The 19,525-nt window shown below is 45.8% G+C and overlaps 2 protein-coding genes across 5 annotated transcripts; both read left to right on the top strand.

The window, feature by feature from the left end:
* Positions 1 to 9,700: 9,700 nt before the first annotated feature.
* Positions 9,701 to 10,960, top strand: LOC112343648 (pentatricopeptide repeat-containing protein At2g41080-like). Its single transcript, XM_024667433.1, has one exon. It carries the CDS (start codon positions 9,837 to 9,839, stop codon positions 10,929 to 10,931), a length of 1,095 nt encoding a protein of 364 aa, XP_024523201.1. The 5' UTR covers positions 9,701 to 9,836; the 3' UTR covers positions 10,932 to 10,960.
* Positions 10,961 to 12,887: 1,927 nt separating this feature from the next.
* Positions 12,888 to 13,750, top strand: LOC112343649 (protein ANTAGONIST OF LIKE HETEROCHROMATIN PROTEIN 1-like). 4 transcript variants are annotated; one of them, XM_024667436.1, is made up of 3 exons: positions 12,888 to 13,001; positions 13,062 to 13,232; positions 13,287 to 13,750. In XM_024667436.1, the coding sequence occupies exons 1-3, from the start codon at positions 12,989 to 12,991 to the stop codon at positions 13,685 to 13,687; spliced, it is 585 nt and encodes a 194-aa protein (XP_024523204.1). In that variant the 5' UTR covers positions 12,888 to 12,988; the 3' UTR covers positions 13,688 to 13,750. The 4 variants fall into 4 exon arrangements, with proteins under 4 accessions (XP_024523204.1, XP_024523205.1, XP_024523202.1 ...); XM_024667437.1 differs by having other exon boundaries at positions 12,894 to 12,981; XM_024667434.1 differs by having other exon boundaries at positions 12,969 to 13,232.
* The last annotated feature ends 5,775 nt before the right edge of the window (positions 13,751 to 19,525 follow it).

The raw sequence follows: 19,525 nt of genomic DNA on the forward strand, positions 1-19,525 counted from the left end.
CTCCTGGCCGTGGTCGCTGAACTTGAATCCCAAGGAAAGTGTGCACGGGGCCAAGATCTTGCATCTCAAACTGGGCTCCTAGTTTTCTCTTGATTTCAGCAAGAAGATCTCTGTTGTTGGAAACAAAGATACCATCGTCCACATACAAGGCCAAAATGACCAAGGCACCATCCTCAATCTTCATATAAACGTTTGAGTCGGCATGGTTTTTCTGGAATCCAAGAGAAATCAGAAAAGAATCAGTTTTCTTATACCAGATGCGTGGACTTTGTTTCAGGCCATATAAAGCCTTCTTCAGCCGATAAATCCTTTGGCTCGGATCGAGGCCTGTCGGGAGCTGGATGTAAACCTCCTCAGGAATTTCTCCATGTAAAAATGCGGTCTTCACATACATTTGCTCCACATAAAGATCATGCTGCGCTGCTAAAGCAAGTAACAGCCTGATAGAAGCCATCTTCACGACCGGGCTGAAAGTTTCTGTAAAGTTTATGCCTTCGATCTGAGTAAAGCCTCGTGCCACAAGCCTAGCTTTAAAGCGCTGCACTTCTCCTGAAGGTCCAGCTTTCACGCAGAAAAGTAGCTTTGTCGAAACTACATTAGCATTGTGAGGAACTTCATCAGGAAGATACCAGGTTTCATTCTTTGCATGAGCTCGCATCTCAGCATCAATAGCTTCACCCCACGCAGCAGCATAAGGAGATTTCTTAGCTTGTACAAGCGTAACAGGAATCTTCACCTCTGCTGCTGTGAACATAGCCGTTCGACTCTGATGATAAGAAGCTCTAGCAGCTACTCGTGCTCGCTTCTCAGCTTGCTCTCGCTGATAAGCTTCACCCTTCGCTGTATAGGTTAAAGGGCGACCAGAGCGGCTCAAAACCTGGATAACATCAGGATCTCGGTGACGCACAGGTTCAGGAACCATATTCTCAGGTTCAGGAATATTGTGCTCGGGCTCAGGATCAGGAACCACCTCAGGAACGTGATCAGGCTCTGGAGCTCGTGTCACAGCAGAGGTTGAAGCTCCCGCCAAGTCGAGGTAGAGGATCATCCTCCTCATCTTCCCATGGATGAAAGAAAACAGGCTGTGAGCTCGCCCTACTTTCTCCACAAAGAAAACCTGTAGAAGGAACTCCTGGATCCTTGTGACGTTGAAAATACACACGAGATTCATCAAAGATGACATCTCGACTCACAAACTCTTTTCCCGAGTCTAGATGAAGGAGTCGATATCCTCGCTGCTCATCACTATAGCCCAGAAATACACACTTCTTGGATTTAACATCCAATTTCCGGCGTAGCTCATTAGGAACATGAGAAAAAGCTAGACAGCCAAACCGTCGGAAGATATCCATGCGTGGACGTTGTCCAGTCCAAGCCTCATAAGGTGTCTTGCCTTGAACAGCTGTGGTCAACACCCTATTACGCACGAAGACAGCTGTGACTATAGCATGATCCCAAAACCTAGGAGGAAGACCAGCATCGGCAATCATCGTCCTAGCCAGCTCCACCACTGTCCTGTTAAACCGCTCAGCTACCCCGTTAAGCTCAGGAGTGTATGGAACTGTGAATTGCCGCTGAATTCCTGCTTTCTCGCAGTAATCAGAAAAATGAACGGACACATACTCACCTCCTCCATCAGAGCGGAGCACTTTGATGCGTAAATCAAGCTGGTTCTCCACTTCATGCTTATAAGCCTTAAATGCTAGCAAAGCTTCGTCCTTAGTAGCTAAGAACTTAACAGCCACATACCTCGTAGCATCATCAATAAACGAAATAAAGTACCTCTTCTTACGCTGTGTCATCACTTGAAAAGGGCCACATAAGTCTGAGTGAACCAGCTGAAGAGGACTTGTCGCCCGAACACTCCCGCCAGAGTTGAACGCCCGACGATGCTGCTTTCCCATTGCATGGCTCGCATAATGGCATTGAAAAAGACGTGATGGCCAAGCCATCAACCACGTGGTCTCGCTGCAACTGCTGGATCGTCTTGTGATTCACGTGGCCAAGTCAACGATGCCAAGTTTGGATATCTGCAGCTCCCCCTAAGATGAACTCGCTGTAGCCACTGTCATCGTAGCTAGCAGCTTCCCTGGAACACACACCTCGCAATCCATCCGGAACAGTCGTCCTATCTTGCTTGCTGAAGCCACATGTCCAACCTCTGGATGTGTGATCTTGACACGATCACCATGAAATTCCAAGTTGAATCCTTGCTCCATCATTTGTCCAAGGGACACGAAGGAGTGTTGAGCCTTGGGGATGTACCACACATGCTTGACTGGAACCACCAAGCCTGTCGGTAGACGCACTTCAATCGTGCCCACACCTTCAACCGCTAACAAGCTGTTATCTGTGAGTCGCACTTGGCCAGTGCATTTCCTCATCTCCAAAAATAGCTCACCGTTAAAAGTTGAGTGATTCGTTGCTGCCGAATCCAGCCAAAGAACACGGCTTGTGGTATCCACCTCTACTCCTCGAGTCATCCATGACAAGCCATTAGCCACAGCGGAAGAATCTTCATCGTCACCATCATCTCGGCGTCGACTTTTAAAATGTGGTGCCGCACCAGAGGAAGATCCACGCTCAGCTTTCAATTTTGTCTCACGACGTTGCTTCTTCACTGGACAATCCCTGCTCAGGTGCCCACGCTTTGAACACGTCTCACACTTCAAATTAAATTCTCGCTTGGTGGTTGGCTTTTCCTCGGTGCTGTTGGAGTGTTTATTTCCAAGTTGATTAAAGACAGAGGAGCGCCCTGCTTGTACTTGCTGATTACCACAAGTCACCATGGCAATCCCATCTTGCTCAACAGCATTGCCTTCACCTATAATGGTTTTCTCGTGTTGGATGAGCTCAGCAAAAATCTGCCGCTGTGTAATGTCAGGAATCTTCTTGATATAATGAAGATGAGACTTCATAGCATAAGTTGCAAACCCTTTGAACAGAACCAAGGTTGGTCCTGACCATTCCAAACGCCGACCAGCCGACCGCCCGACTGTGGTTATCGACCAGCTGAAAAAATGCCGAACGGCTAAACGGTTCACAAAGTTTTTTTGATTAAAAAAAAATTATTTTTAATAAAACTAGGTCCGGCACTATAAACAGTTGCAATCATTGCATGAAAATATAGACTTTTCACAACATTAAATGGTATGGCATTCAAGAAAATGAATTTTGATATCACATCATTTAAATTCGTGTTTCTTGTCATCAAGCATTTCCTTAATGTTGCCATTTCACATTCACTTTTAACCAACAGATAATCCCTCATGACCTATAGAAGCACTCATAAGCTGAAATTGACTAATACTTTGTGTACCAGCTCCAGAAGCAAATGCCCCATCAAAATGCCTACTTTGGAAATTTGCTGTAGAAGGTAAAGACAAAAGGGCATTTGCGATTTATTCCACAAACATTCAGCAAGCTTGGTTCTGAACATGAAAAATTGCTGGAATCGCTAGAATCACTAAAATCAAATCTCTGGAATTGTAATTTCCATTTGAGGGCAAAATTACAGTTCACGCGTTGCGGGGACTGGGCGATTTGTGAGGCCTCAGCGAGCTGCTCCACGCTCAATAGAAAGTGGAGGCCGACCGACTGGAGAGTGTCGCCCTAGCTCGGTACGAACGCGGATTCGATGTAGGCTTGCTGTGGATGGGTGGATCACTCCATAACAGCAGGAGAACAGCAAAGCGGTGGAGATGCAATGGCGATGGCGATAACCTAGCCGCAGCAGCATCGTTAATCTAGCCCCTACGAGCATGATTCCCGAACAGAATCACCAAATGGGGCTGACCGACCGCGTTCGGCGGCAGTCGGGATTTTGGCCGAACGTGGTCGCGACCAACAATGAACAGAACTGCATTAAACTCTTGATCTGTCACAGCAGCTTCTGGGTCTAGCAGTTGAATCTCCACCACTTTGCACTGAAGCCTGGTGATGTAGTCTTGCACGCGCTCATGTGGCTACTGCTCCAGGTTCTATAGCTCACTGCGACGAAGAATCACATCCACATCTTCTTGCAGGTCCAGTCCCATAATTTCACAAATTGACTTCCAATTCTTAGCAAAACTCTTCTCCACATTCACGTGGACACTCTAGAGAGGGCCAAGTCCTCCTCCTAATGCTCCATTTGCCCTAGCATCCAGATCTTTCCACTCATTGTATGGATCTGTGTCATCATCGTCCTTGGACAGACATTTTCTTGATCCAGATATTACAGGCCACAGTCCCCACCTCATGAACCAGAACTGTGCACGTTCTTTCCAAGCAAGGAAATTCGTCCTATCGAACTGCTCCATGTCTCTGGAGGAAGAAGACGACACCATCCTGTCCTAGCGTCTATGGGACTGCTCGTGCCAAAAAAAAATCTAACCTATTGCTCTGATACCATGATGAGAGAAGCCAGGCCTCACGGCCTAGCGCTCTATAGAAAATGAGAACACTCCCAGAACAATCCCCTGGGATGGATCTCACACAGGATGGGAAAGAAAACTAAGAAAGCCCTAAACTAAAGGAATGTTGAGGTGATGGGGTTGTTTCCATAACAAAGATGATTTGAGTCTCAGCACCATCAAGCATTATCCGATCACGAACCTCAATAACTTCAGTTTGTAAAGCAAGATGAAGGCGATCACAAGGGATGCTGCCTTAAGCTTTGATGTGGAGTTTTCATCCTGGGTTGTAATGGGTTGTCATGAGGCCATGTTTGCTCCAAGCGGACGTTAAACAAATACCTGACTTTACCTTTTTCATTGTATCATACCTTGTCCACTGCTGAGGAAGAAAAACAAGATCCCAACAAGAACTTTGCTGTAAATGATGGCTTGCTAGCTCTTTGTAGATCCAATAAGTCTTTGATCAAAGCTCCCACATTTCTATGCCACCTAGGCCAAAAACCTCTACCCAAGCTTGGAGCTGAACAGTCACCTATATACTGTTGATTACTGTTCTTATGCGCTACGTTGAAGAACAAGCAATCAGCTAATGCCTCTGTCAGATGGTCTGGTTCTTTCTGACTTAACCTGGGTAGGAGTGTGACTTCCATATCTTCAACATCTCTTTTGCTATTCCATCCTGGACTTTCTTTGTGTTGAGAGGAGCAATGCCAATCGATTCCTTGTTTATAGTTACCACCTTGTCTAGGCAAGATCTTCTGCAGTTGAGCTCTGAAGAGGAGGTGCCAGCTTTGGTTTCGTGGATATAAACCTGACACAAGCACTTTGAAGAGAAGAGCTTTGGATTGAATTCCTGGGTGTGGCACATTCCGAATAACTGAATTCCACTCTACTTTTGCCCGGACTTTGCACCTGCTGGAGTTTCTAAAGTTTCTACATATGTCGTTGGTGATCAAGTGTTGGTGAGTTATTGGGTGTTGCAGATCCAAGGTTTTTGCTGCGTAGGTCCTTATCACATCGTCCAACAAGTTGGTCCACAAATCTATGTGGTGACACTCAATGCACAATGTCAAAAGAAGATCCATGTGAAGCAGTTAGCTCAATATTGTGTGTGAACGGATTGATGATATATTCTATGGTAGATATAGATAAACTCAACAAGATTGGAATACACTAACTTTTTAATAATAATAAATTAACAATTTTTAATGTGTATTTATGGAGCCTACAAGATCAAGAGTGAGAGGTGTTAATCACATTATTTATATCCTGAGGTTTAGGGATATGAGGGAGTAAGTTTTATGGCCCAGGTAAGTTAGAGGAAGGAAAAAAAAAGAATTAATTAGAGTGAAAATGCAAGTTATTGTGAAATTAGAGTATAAATGTGAGTTAAGAGTTAACATGAGCTAAGAGTAAAAACGTGATGTAGCAGCTTAAAAGAGGGAAGAAGGAATGCTCGGATGGAGTTCCACCAGGTAGAAAAGACAAGTCATACCTCAAGCCTCGGATTGCTCCCAACCCCCTGCCTCCACCCGGTTGCCTACTTTAACCAAGCCCCGAACCACCCAGCAGTCTTGGCGCACAGGGATGACATCAGCCCTAACCTCTTGCTCCACTGCTCCTACTTCTGAGCTGCTAGCAGCTTCTCCCCTCCTTAAAAAAAAAGGTCTGTTGTTCTCTTGGAGTTCAAGAGGCATCCTCTTCACCGTCTCCTCTGTTTTTGCTAGCTAGTTAGCTCTTACAAGAAGGAGCACAAGCCAAGTTCAGCTCCATTCTCAGCTCTATCATCTCCTCTTTAAGACACCTCACCTCTTTGAAGCCATTCAGGAGAGCTAGCACGCTTCACGTCTAGACGTCCCCCCCTTTTTTTCTTTTTGCGATTGTCTCTTCAAACTCATCATACTTATTTAACTCACCAAACCTTACCAAGCCGAGTGCAGGTTTTGAAACCCCATGAGTCACCTTGGCCTTTTTCCATCTTCCAGTTGAGCTCTCCAACAATCTTGACGTGTGGATGCGTGCAAACTGCTCCTTGAGCCAGGACCATTTCTCCAGGAGATAACTTATGCTACAACACTCTCCGCGACGATCTCAATGTGGAAAGATCCACAAAGCTGTCCCACTCATCATAGTTGTAGAAGAAATCATCCTCATACTGCATCTGCAACCTTGCTCGAGCCCAAGCCTCCGCCATTGCAAGCTTCTCCCTCATCTTGATCACTTGAGGCGGCAAAACAAGTCCAGGTCCTGAGGAACAACAATGGAATACACCTTTCCCGGGTACCTACAGTGGACGATGTGGTGTTTCAGATCGCAGCGGAATGATAACTTGATGAAAGCAACAAAACCATCAAGCTCGCTCTGTGGGGATCAATTATCATCTCCTCCTTTGAAGCAATGAGCAGCAGGCCTTGATCACATCCAGAAGTACTAGAGATAGTCTGCAAAAGCAAGTTTGACACCAGTTATTTTGGCAACACAGAAAAAAAAGAAGAAAAAGAAGAAAAATAAACTCAAGTTTCAAAATTTATGGAGATCCATACAATCCAAATCAAGATCAATCCTCCACGAACTTAATGCCGCTTTCAGCACCTCCAAGCTCTGCCGAAAGACGTAGCCATGGTATGCCACAATCGTTTGCTTGAAAATCTGAAGATGTCAATCGAAGCATGCAAGCAAAAACATGAAGTAAAGAAGCGCAGGTGGACAACAAAGGAGATGAACTGAGCGAGGCCAAGAACACATATAAGGACTGAATGTAAGCACGTGAGGCCTCACGCGGTTTTTTCCTCCGTGCGTGGCTTCATGTGCGAAGAGTTTGGTGTGGTAAGGTATGTTGCAGAACAGCCAGAAGCCCAGGGTGAATATAAGTACGTGAGGCCTTGTGAGGTTTTACCACCGCCCGAGGACTCCTGTGCATGGGCCCCAGGCGAGAGTCTTTTGCGAAAGTGTTCTGCATGAAACTGGTGCCCTGAGGCTTCTGGCCGAAGAGCATTTTTTATTTAATTTGTGTAGAGTGTGGTTTATTTTTGCATATTGAGTGTATCGATATCTTTTAGTTAGCAGATTATATTGAAGAACTGAAGACTACCTACAGTTAAGTGCATGCAGCAACAGATCATATAAAAAATGAATGCAGAGAATAATAAATCGGGATTTCTAGGAAGTTCGTGCGTGTTGTTAGTAATAATAATAATAATCATAAAAACCTGATGTTCAGCCAGTTAGAAGATTATCTGAAAATTATGCATGTACTGATTCTTCAGCTCTTGAGCTTGCTGCTGGCTCACTTTCTATATATATCAAAGAGATTTTTTTTTAACAATAAACATCTAAGCTGCTGCAGTTAAGCTGTGACATTGTAAAGTTTAAAAAGGAAAAGAATTAGAAAAAGAAAAAAACAGAAAACACGAGACTGCAATAACAAATCGGGATTTCTAGGGTATGCGTGCGGCGCTAGGGTTTGTGTGGTGTCTGTCATTTCTCAACAATCTCATGGAGTGGAAAACGTTTTTCAGGGATCCCACTTTCTGGTGGCACAACAGGTTCAAGAAGAAAAACAAGTTCTTCTCAGAGTCCTACCCGGATTTCAAACATGTTTCTACCGGAGAGAGCCTGTGGATCGCCAACAGGAAAACATCAACCTGGGTCTCTGCAAAACTCGAGTCGCTCGCTGACCCAGCTGTAGGTAAGGCCACCACGGCCCGCTACAAATCTCCACATGCCCCACCTGTAGCTGGTGATGAACCGGTGAGTTTCGGGAGGCTGATACACCGCGTGAGACACTCAGCTGAGAGCAGATCCCTTTCTTTGGGAAAACAAGCCCATGAAGCTGTGCTCAAGAGTGATGAGCACAAAAGCAACATCTACTTGTTGACGGGATTGATCGATATGTACTGCAAGTGTGGCGAGCTTGAGGAGGCTCGCAAGATTTTCGACTCCATGGGAACCCGGAGTGTTGTGTCCTACAACGCGATCATCCAGGGCTGCGGCTCGAACGGGCAAGCTGAACTTGCTCTGGAGTACTACTCTGCCCTGAGAGCTGATAACACCATTCAACCCGACGATTGGACACATGTCGCGGTGATCAGCGCCTGCTCCACACTTGCTACCGAATCCAGCGAGAAGAGGGAGAGAGCTCTACGCATCGGGATGGAGATCCATTCAATGCTGAGCAAGGAGAAGAAACAGCTAGATCTGTTCGTGGCGAATTGCCTGGTAGACATGTACTCCAAGTGTGGCGAGCTTGAGGAGGCTCGCAAGATTTTCCACTCCATGGGAACTCGGAGTGTTGTTTCCTACACCGCGATCATCCAGGGCTGCAACACGAACGGGCGAGCTGAACTTGCTCTGGAGTACTACTCTGCCCTGAGAGCTTGTACCACCATTCAACCCAACAATCGGACTCATGTCGCGGTGATCAGCGCCTGCTCCAGACTTGCTACCGAATCCAGCGAGAAGAGGGAGAGAGCTCTACGCATCGGGATGGAGATCCATTCAATGCTGAGCATGGAGAAGAAACAGGTAGATCTGTTCGTGGCGACTTGCCTGGTAGACATGTACTGCAAGTGTGGCGAGCTTGAGGAGGCTCGCAAGATTTTCCACTCCATGGGAACTCGGAGTGTTGTGTCCTACAACGCGATCATCCAGGGCTGCGGCTCGAACGGGCAAGCTGAACTTGCTCTGGAGTATTACTCTGCCCTGAGAGCTTGTACCACCATTCAACCCAACGATCGGACACATGTCGCGGTGATCAGCGCCTGCTCCAGACTTGCTACCGAATCCAGCGAGAAGAGGGAGAGAGCTCTACGCATCGGGATGGAGATGCATTCAATGCTGAGCAAGGAGAAGAAACAGCTAGATCTGTTCGTGGCGAATTGCCTGGTAGAAATGTACTGCAAGTGTGGCGAGCTTGAGGAGGCTTGCAAGATTTTCCACTCCATGGGAACTCGGAGTGTTGTGTCCTATACCGCGATCATCCAGGGCTGCAACACGAACGGGCGAGCTGAACTTGCTCTGGAGTACTACTCTGCCCTGAGAGCTGATAACACCATTCAACCCGACGATCGGACTCATGTCGTGGTGATCAGCGCCTGCTCCACACTTGCTACCGAATCCAGCGAGAAGAGGGAGAGAGCTCTACGCATCGGGATGGAGATCCATTCAATGCTGAGCAAGGAGAAGAAACAGCTAGATCTGTTCGTGGCAAATTGCCTGGTAGACATGTACTCCAAGTGTGGCGAGCTTGAGGAGGCTCGCAAGATTTTCCACTCCATGCGAACTCGGAGTGTTGTGTCCTACAACGCGATCATCCAGGGCTGCGGCTCGAACGGGCGAGCTGAACTTGCTCTGGAGTACTACTCTGCCCTGAGAGCTGATAACACCATTCAAGCTGATGCTTGCACCTACACCTGCGTCCTTGTTGCTTGCGGGAGTGTGATGGCGATCAAGCTCGGGAGGGAGATTCACCAGCTGGCGAAGCATAAAGGGCTGCTGAAAAACAATCCAGTTCTGGGCTCCAGCCTGGTGAGCTTCTACGGCAAATGCGGCGATGTTGATTCTGCTCAGGAAGCGTTTGACGAGTGCCGAGCTCGGGACAACACGGGTCTCTGGAACTCTCTCCTACAGGCTTACACTCTCCAGGGCCGATCGATCGAGGCCTTGGAGCGTTTCTATTCCATGACTCAGGAGGAGGGCTGTAAAGCTGACGATGTGAGTTTTGTCTCGGTGTTGAACGCTTGCAGCCATGGTGGTCTGGTGGGGAAAGGAAGGCAGCTTCTGGATGAAATGCCCAAGCAGTATGGAGTCAAGCCACGTCTGGAGCATTATGTGTGCCTGATCGATATGCTCGGGCGAGCTAACCTCCTCGACGAAGCTGTGAGAGTTCTCAGAGCCATGCCTTTTGAACCGGATGCAGTGGTTTGGAGGTCCCTGCTCGGAGCCTGCCGGAAGTGGAAGAATTACACGATCGGCAAACTCGCGTTTGAGCGTCTTGTGGAGATGGATCCCAAGAGCGGCACGCCCTACGCATTGATGGCCAATATATTTGGAAACCTGGGGATGCTCAGTGAAAGGGCCACTGTTGTGGAGAGAATGAGAGGTGAAGGCAGCTTCAGGGAGCCCGGGAGAAGCTGGTGGACGGATGTTAGCTCAGGAAAAGTGCATTCTTTTTCTGTCGGGGATAGGAGTCACTCACAGAGCGACGAGATTGCAGCCAAGCTCAAGCAATTGTTGCTGAGAATGAAAGAGGAGGGGTACGCGAGCGATGTGATCAACGTTCTAAAAGACATACCCGAGGAAGAGAAAGAGGATCACCTGTGCGGCCACAGTGAGAAGCTTGCGCTGGGGTGTGCTCTGGTGAACTCGCAGCAGAAGGAGACCATCAGAATTGTGAAAAATCTCCGAGTTTGTGATGATTGCCATGCGGCCACTGCTCTCATCTCTAAGCTGGAAAAAAGGCTAATCATCTGCAAAGATGCCAGTCGGGTTCATGTGTTCCAGGATGGCAGATGTTCCTGTGACAACTACTTTTGAAAACATGTCAGTGCTCTTTCTTGCAGTTATCCCTGGTTTTAAACCCACTCCGTGAGTCAAGCAGAAACACGGGCCGCTGAGTGAGCATGCCTCGTCAAAGTACCTCATGTTCCGGGAGCAAGGTGATGGCGGCTTGCGGCATGACCAACTTTGGGTTTGTGCTCCTAGAGCACGTTGAAGACGTGTGGAAGGTGGTAATGACAGCATTTGTTTCTTGCAACGTACTCACCAGTTCCTTGGCAACGTCTTCCTTCCTGAGCTTGTCATGAGTGGTGACCTGCTTGCTCTCTCCTGTGACAACTTCTTCCAGCCTCTGGTGCCCAACCTCAAGGCTCTCTTGTGGATGGAGCTAGCCCTACACAGTGTGTGTGTGTGTATCAACCAGCAGATGCACAAATCGTTGAGAATTAGCAACAACTGTGTATCAAGTGTACTAGTGTACATGTACATGTGTTTCAGCTAAATATAATGGGCCAAATACACCGAAGAAATGTAAATTAAGAAGTGCAAAAGAAATGAAAATAAAAATTGTCCATCCTCATCAGTTTGCTGAAATTAAGTTGGATTCAATTCTTCCAGCTCCAAATATTGTCTGATTGAGTTGTAAGTTAATTAATAGTAGAAAATAAGAAAAAAACAAACATTGAAAAAATAGTGTTTGATAATATCTTCTTTGCTTTTGAACAAATCTAAAGTGTTGGGGTTATTTTATTTTAAGGGAAGTTGTTAAAAATTATTCCGGAAATATTCGAGAAGATTCTGTGAAGAAGATCTGATCTCGCGGCACGGCCGGAGAATTAAAACATGGCAGCAGCCGCGGAGATTTATGAGGAGAGGCCTGAGGAGGTGGAGGAAGCAGGTAATCCGATTTTAGGGTTGGAAGAGGAAACAGAGCTCTGGGAAATGGGGCCAATCGAGCTGGATCTGGGCCTGCTTGTGCTCTATCTTCACCAACACGAGGAGGAAGAGGTGCCCATGGAGGGAGAGGTGGCCATGGAGTGGGAGGAGCGCGCGGGGTGGCCGGGGTTGGCCGCGGATCTCTGAATCTGGCCCCGGGAGGATTAGGCCATGGTGCCCCGGGAGGAGGAGGCCATGGTTCTACTCTAGGAGGAGGACGCCGCGGTTCTTCTCCGGGAGGAGGAGGCCATGGATCATCGCCAGGACAAGCCTCGGTGGGAGGAGCCGAAGCCACAGCGGGAGGAGTCCAAGCCGCGCCCGGAGGAGCCCAAGCCACGTCTGGAGGAGTTCCCCTGGAGGGAGCTCCAACTGCTTTGAGAACCAGAGATGGCGGTGAGTTTACATTTCTTAGGTTGCATGCATGCATGAGTGATTGAGAGCTCCCGGCAGGGTCATGAAGAAGAGGGAGATGACACCGTCCCCGATCTGGAACAAGACCCGGATGGATGCTCACATGGAGGAGCTCGACCACGAGGCTGTCCAGTTTGTGGATACCTCGGGTTTTGCTGCACCTGCTGCTGCGAAGAGAACCCGGGGAAAGAACTGGAACCATGCTGAGACCATGCTCCTGATTGATCTCGTTCGGGAAAAACATCTCGCGAAGATTGCGGGGGAGGGAGGAGCAGCCAGCATGTTCTCATGACGAAGACACAGCGCTGGAATCTCATCTTTCACCCTTTTGCTTTAGGGTTTAAATGCACATTGCGGATGACAAGAGCCCCGCTGCCTGAGGAAGAAGACCGTGAACTTGAGGTTCGTCGGGCTGTGATTGGGAGGAGGTTTTGCATCGGCCTGTGGTGGGTGAAGCCTCGAAATGTCACCACCTGGAGTAAGTTTTCTTTGGAGTATTACGATGTGGGGAGGTGGAAGAGGAAACTTCAGATGGAGAAGAGGACCTTCTTCACCATTTGTGGCATGCTGGAGAGTGAAATCCGGAAGCAAGATGAGTGTGGTGCCGGTGGATGTTCGACTGGGGGTGACTTTGTACAAGCTTTTCAAGAACACAGATTACTTGGACCTAATGTTGCTGACTAGACTGGACGGTGAGAGCTACTACGACCGGAAGCAGCGGTACTTGGTCATCTTGCAAGGGGTTTGTGATGCCCAGAAGAGGTTCCTCAGTGTCTACGCTGGGTGGCCAGGATGGTTCTAAAATGTTCTTTTTGCTTTCAGGACGCATCCACGACATGAGAGTTTTTTGTAATTCAACCCTCAGGAACAAGATTGTAGCAAGGGAGCTGCTGACATCGCCCGTGGTGTTAGCATATGATGATAGGATCAAGCCATACCTAGTGGGGGACAAAGGGTACCAACTCCAGCAGCATCTGATGATTCCACACACAAGTAAGTCTTCTTCATTCTACTTTCTTTTGTTCACTTGTTTTGGTTGTTGCTCAGCTCCGAACCTGACACCATCCAAGGCAGCTTTCAACCTTCATCACCACCTTGCTCGGATTGTTATTGAGCAAGCATTTGGACTTCTTAAAATGAAGTTCAGATGCTTGGATCAAAAACAAAGGATCCAGTCAAAGTACCTTCCCAACATTATCAAGAGTTGTTGCATCTTGCACAATTTCTTGATTGATGTTGGGGAGACTGATCTTTGGGCGGAGATCCAAGCCTGGAGGAAAGAGGTGAAAAGGCTCAAGGACCAGGACCTCTTTGTCGATTATGGTGATCCTGAGGAAGTGGAAGGGGAGCCTCGTGAGGAGTTGCACAGTCCAGAGAATGCGAAAGAGGTTAGAGAGAACCTCACGTTTTCCCTCTGTCTTTGCCAGTGGCGTTCGTGTTTGCTTTGAAATTTGCCGGGATATAATTCTAAACATTTGAATTTGAATTTGAAATTTCAAAATTTGAATTAAGTGAATTTTAAGTGTTCGAATGCATTGTTTTTAAGTGCGAATCCGAGGTGTTTTTCCACTTAAATCTATGACATGTGCGAATGCAAAAGTCCTTATAAGTTTACTTTGCAACACAAATGTTTTCAATGTGCGTTCTTAATTTTTAAAGTGGGTCGCTGAAGTTTTTTTTCACTGCGAATTGGTCCTTTCTCAACATAAAAGATAATGTTTTGCCAAGCTTACCACAGCCACTGGCAACCTTGATTGCCAATGATGTTGTCCTTGGCTGTGGTATCTATAACCATACAGCTAGGGCCAAAGTTACACCACCAATGGCCCATAGCAAGCACAGCCATGGTGGCACAAGGTCTCGGCCATGGCTAGCACTACCTTGGCTGGCCTTAGCCGTGGCATAGCCATCTACTAGAGGAGCTAGAGGAGAGCTGTTGTAGGAGGAGTGCTAGAGGAGTTGGAGGAGAGCTGTTGCAGGAGAAGTGCTGGAGGAGCTGGAGAGCTGCTATAGGAGGAGTGCTGGAGGAGCTGGAGGAGACTCAATGCACAAGGGGTTTTGGAGCAGCTAGAGGGTGAGAAAGAATGATTTCATGAAAATAAAAAAAAACTGAAAAATCCAAGAGTAGGATTGGCAAAAGTACAATGTGGAAGAGAGTTGTTGCAGGAGGAGCACTAGAGGACATGGAGGAGAGTTGCTACAGGAAGAGTGTTGGAGGGAGGAGATATGTTGCATTGGAGGAAAGTAAGAGCCACTAGAGGAGCCACTAGCCACTAAGGGCACTAGCCGTCACACTCGTGGCTTCGCCACTAACTAACCCTAACCGAACTCAAATAGATATAATTTTCTGCATTGCACTATGCAACAACGTTTGGTTTGCTTTGATATTGTCAATTTTTACATAAATAAAAAATTTATATGATGTACTCATTTTAATACATTTTTTTATTCATATGTACTTCTTGTTTATCTCTCAAAGAGTTCAATTAATGTTTTTTTATCAATTTTATTCTTCCTATAGCAAGCTTAAAGCAAATAGTGAAGAATATAAGGAAGAAGTCCTACACTCTACTAAAATCTTGCAAACTTTCCTTTAAGAACATTATTACTAGTCAAAAAGTTCACTTTTTTTGAGTAGTCTGATGTGTTTGTCTTTATAGCATGTCCATAAACAGAAAACAAGGAACTTTTTACTTGCTCCTCATAGTAGAGTATCACAGTGATAGAAGAAGTTTGAGCTTCTTCTCCATGCAATGGGCAACAATATAATCAAGTGGCTGTAGTGATTGATACAAAAGTTCTCCTGGATCTTGCTTTTTAGGCTGGCGTGGCTAAGACACTGATAAAGGTAAGTTCTGCAAAGATTTAATAAGGTTTTGCTGGATTGTCCTTACTGGGCTTACAGTTAGATCATGGGTGATCAGGAGCTCACAGTTTTGCACAAGATTTGATCAAACATGTTTCTTGCTTGAGCTAGGATCCTTGATCTGCCATGGGTGGTGATCAATGCATTCACAAAAGGTGCCAGAATGAAATCCAACAGCTTAAGCACTTTCAAAAGACACCCATTCTAGGCATTTGCAGTGATTATTGCATTCCAAGAGACCAAGGTCCTCTTGCTCAAAACTTCCTGCTATGCTCATGATCACATTTCCAAGATTGAGCTCAATGTTTCTAGAATTCTTCTGTGAATTGTCACTTCTTTCTCATACTGCACAGGTCACAAATCACCCAACATGGAGGCTGCAACACTCAATAGTTCTGGGACTGGCAGACAAGCCCTATCCCATGGACAACCACTGCTCCTTATGTGGGAATGTGCACATTACAGAGGTTCGTTTCTATTTTCCAGTCTGTCTTTTAACTCCTCAAAGTTGAATGCTAGAATCTTATTGTCGATGCTGGTGCCAATGATGGTGCCGACGGAGCTGCAGAGGTTTGGACCATGGAAGATGTTGTTCACGAGCTGCGAGCAATTAGCAAGAGATGCAAGACAAGATGCATGGCATGTTGGGTACCTTGCATGAGTGTGTTGAGGCACTCCAAGTAAACCTTCTTTGGTGGATCAATTCAAGATTCCAACCTTTTCTGGTAATGGTGGTGTGGATGAGTGTCTACCTTGGCTAGCGAATGTGAAAAAGTTCTTGGTTGTTAAAGGAACTTCGGATGCAAAGGCTTTAATGGCTATTCCAATGGTTTTGTGTGATGCGGGTCTTTGGTGGTGGAATTGGCTTAAGGAGTCTTGTGCTATGAATAAGAAACCATTAGTGTTTACGATGGATGAGTTTGAAGCTGCTTTCCATTTACTTTTTGCCCCTCACTATGACATGAAGAATACTTACACTAAACTTTGACATTTTCAGCAAGGGAAAATGAAGCTTGGGGACTATATTGAGAAGTTGACTCACTTGATTAGCTGTGTTCCAACAAAGGATCTAGATCAAAAAAAATCCTACTTCATTGATAGCCTTTATAATGAGAGCATACGGCAATACTTGTGTCATTCTCAGCTTACAAAGAGTTTGGAGGAGCTCTTTGATGCTGCTCGTCGATTTGACAATGACAAGTATAAGTCTCACAAGCATTCGAGGAGTCCTTTTGTTGAGAATCGTCATGATGATTGTTGTGAATACAAGGATGTGAATAAACATCATAAGTTGAAGTCTATGGTGGCTACTTCGGGTATATAGGGGTCAAAAAAGAAAAAAGTCTTTGTGAAGAATTATAAACAAGGTTGTCATCATTGTGGCAAGCTAGGACATTACAAGGCTGATTGTCCATAGTGAAGAGCAAACAACATGGCAACAAGAATGGCCAATCTTCTACTAATAGTAAGTTAGATATTAAGAAGTTGCAAACTTTGCAGTGCAAGGATGACAAGGAAAACCATTTCAGTTGGAGGAAGAGGTTTTCGATTGTTGCTCATCAACTTAACTAGTGAAACAAGGTCAAGGACACTTGTGCATCAGATTTAATATTGGAGGGCATGTTCTGTGGCGGTCCAATGTGGATTTTACTGGATAGTGGGAGCGATGACAACTTTGTTTCCACAAAGTTTGTTGAAGAGCATGGCTTGGTGACACGAAGAGTTCTTCCATACACAGTGGAAGGTGTAGCTACCTCTATTTAGCATTTTGATACTTGTGTAGAAAGGTGTAAGCTCCTGAGTTCGAACTTCCCGCGAGGTCACGCAGCCCAATACTATTCAAACCCAAGGATGTTTAACCTTAAATATCCCAAGACCTTTAACCAATTGGAAAAGGGGGTGCACTTTTATTCATGGGCCCTTTCCCTTTATATTTGAACCCTTATAAATCGCCTCTCGAGTCATTCTCTTTGGTTGTTTACAAAAAACTAGAAGTGTTGGTTGGCAAAACCACACTTGTGGAGACTTTTTATCTCACAGATCTTTATCATGTGGATCTCATTCTTGGGATGCCATGGTTGGTGAAGGTGGATCCGGAGATAAAGTGGAGTATTAAGTGTGTCTCGTTAGAGTACGATGACATTAAAGATGTATGGTTTGGAGAGGGAGTTCAACCTTTAGTTGTTATACTCTTCGCTACATCTTTGAAGTGGGCTTGTTGTAATGGAAAAGCACTTTCGAGTTACTTGCTGTTTGTTCGTGATTTGGGGGACTAAGCCACATATGGAGGAGAGGCAGCAATGTGGACTATACTCGAAGAGTTCTTTGATGTTTTTCCCTCTAAACTTCCTCATGAATTGCCTCCATTATGAAATGTGGAGTATGGGATTATATTGGAGCCAGGGACGCGGCCCATTTACCAGTGTCAATTTTAGTTGAGTTATGCTGAAGAGCAAGAAGTTCAACAACAAATCAAGGAGTTACTTGAATTTGGATTTATTCAACCAAATAAGTCTTTGTTTGGTGCTTCGGTCTTGCTTGTGAAGAAGAAAGACGGTTCAATGAGGATGTGCATTGACTACTATGCCTTGAACAAAAAGATTGTGAAGGACAAGATGTCGATACCGCATGTGGATAATATCTTAAACATGCTTACTAAAATTGATCTAAGGAGTGGATATCATTAGACTGCAATGGATGATGCATCTATTTCCAAGATGGCATTCAACATGAGTTTCAAGCATTTTGAGTTTACGGTTATGCTATTTGGTTTGACGAATGCACCAGCCACATTTACTCGGTTGATGACAAAGGTCTTTGGGCATTATTTTCATGAGTTTGTGAAGATTTTCTTGGATAATATGTTTTTTTTTAGCAAGAATATGAAGGAGCATAAGATGCATTTGCACAATGTTCTTTTGTTACTCCGTGACAACAAACGTTATGTAAAGAAGAGCAAATGTGAGTTTGCAAAGTCGGAGGTGGAGTGTCTAGGCTATATTATGACATTTAAGGATGTCAAGACGGATCCAAGGAAAGTGGCTATAGTGGAGAACTGGCTTACACTAACTTTAGTGGCTGAGTATAGTGCATGTGGTTTTGACCCTTTATCCTATGGTGATTTACCATAGGATAACACCATGAAGTGGAACCTAAACCCTTTTTATGCCATGTGTCACATGCCATGTGTCCAAGAATAGTGGTGCGGAACCCGAGTTTCAAGGCGTTGGGCCATTGAACGAAGGTACGAAGCCAAACTCCTAAGCATGGAGCCAAGGAGTGTTGAGGGAAGGAGGGGTGCCTCCCCCAAGATTCACTCAAACACGAGAAATGCTTCATTGTTCTCCGCAAAATGCCCCCCTTTGCCCTTGTGGGGCAAGGGTTTTATACAAGAAAGATAGGGAATATTTTGAGGACCAGAATATTCCCTCTCTCTCTCTCACTCTCTCGGTGGCCATGCCCTAACATGCAACTACCATGGATCACGTTGGCTCCAGATGCGCGAGAACTTGCCGAAGAGTGTAGAGTGTACCTATGCTACTGATGCCAAGTGCTGGTAGCTACGTGAAATAGTAGAAACTCTAGAAAACAAAAGGGAAAAGAAAGAAAAAAAGTAGGTGTGATGTTTAAAGATAGGGAGGAAAACCTGGTGGGAAACCTTATAATCAAACTGGACCCTAAAGTTGAAGAAAAAGTGCAAAAAAAGTGTGAAATGAGGAGGAAAATAGAGGAGAAAGAGTGAGTACCCAAAGAACTTAACCTGTACCTAGATTTCGGCTCAGGAAAGTGTAATATGCAAATGTAGCCTCTTGATGACTTCTGGTATGCTCCAAGGATTGGCCGAAATCAAAAAAAAAAGAGAGGTAGAAGAGGGGATGCATTGCCCAAGAGTGGTAAGTGTGAAAATGATAAAAGATGGAGTGATATGGTGGAGCACCAATATGGTGATAGCACTTTGAGAAGGTGGCCATCTCTGAAATAAGAGTAATAAGGGTGAAAATGGAAGGAGATGTAGGCCTCAAGCACACATAACCGTTGACTTGTAGAGTAAGCACTGACCTCTCGGAGTAGCCAGTAACTGGTAACCAGTAACTAGTAACCAGTAACTGGGGACCTGTAACCGGTAGCCACCTGCTCTCGCTCCTACCCCTACGCCTACTCCAGCACCGATATGGTGGAGCGCCAAGAAAGTGGGCATCTCTTAAAGTGTTAGGCCAATGGTATAATGTGTCGGACTGAAGAAAACAACAGCTGAAAAGGATGTCGTAGTCACTAGGTTGCAAGTAAAGGGAGGTGGCATGTGTCCACTGAGTGCTAGAGTAAAAGAAAGTGGCTTTGGCTTATGTGGCCTCGCCTAAAGATCCACCTAAGTGCCTTGAGTGAACAGGTTCACTTGGTTGGAAGAAAGTTGCTCTAGAAA

The sequence above is a fragment of the Selaginella moellendorffii genome, unplaced genomic scaffold (genome assembly GCF_000143415.4).
Source record: "Selaginella moellendorffii unplaced genomic scaffold, v1.0 SELMOscaffold_172, whole genome shotgun sequence".
Lineage (NCBI taxonomy): Eukaryota > Viridiplantae > Streptophyta > Lycopodiopsida > Selaginellales > Selaginellaceae > Selaginella > Selaginella moellendorffii.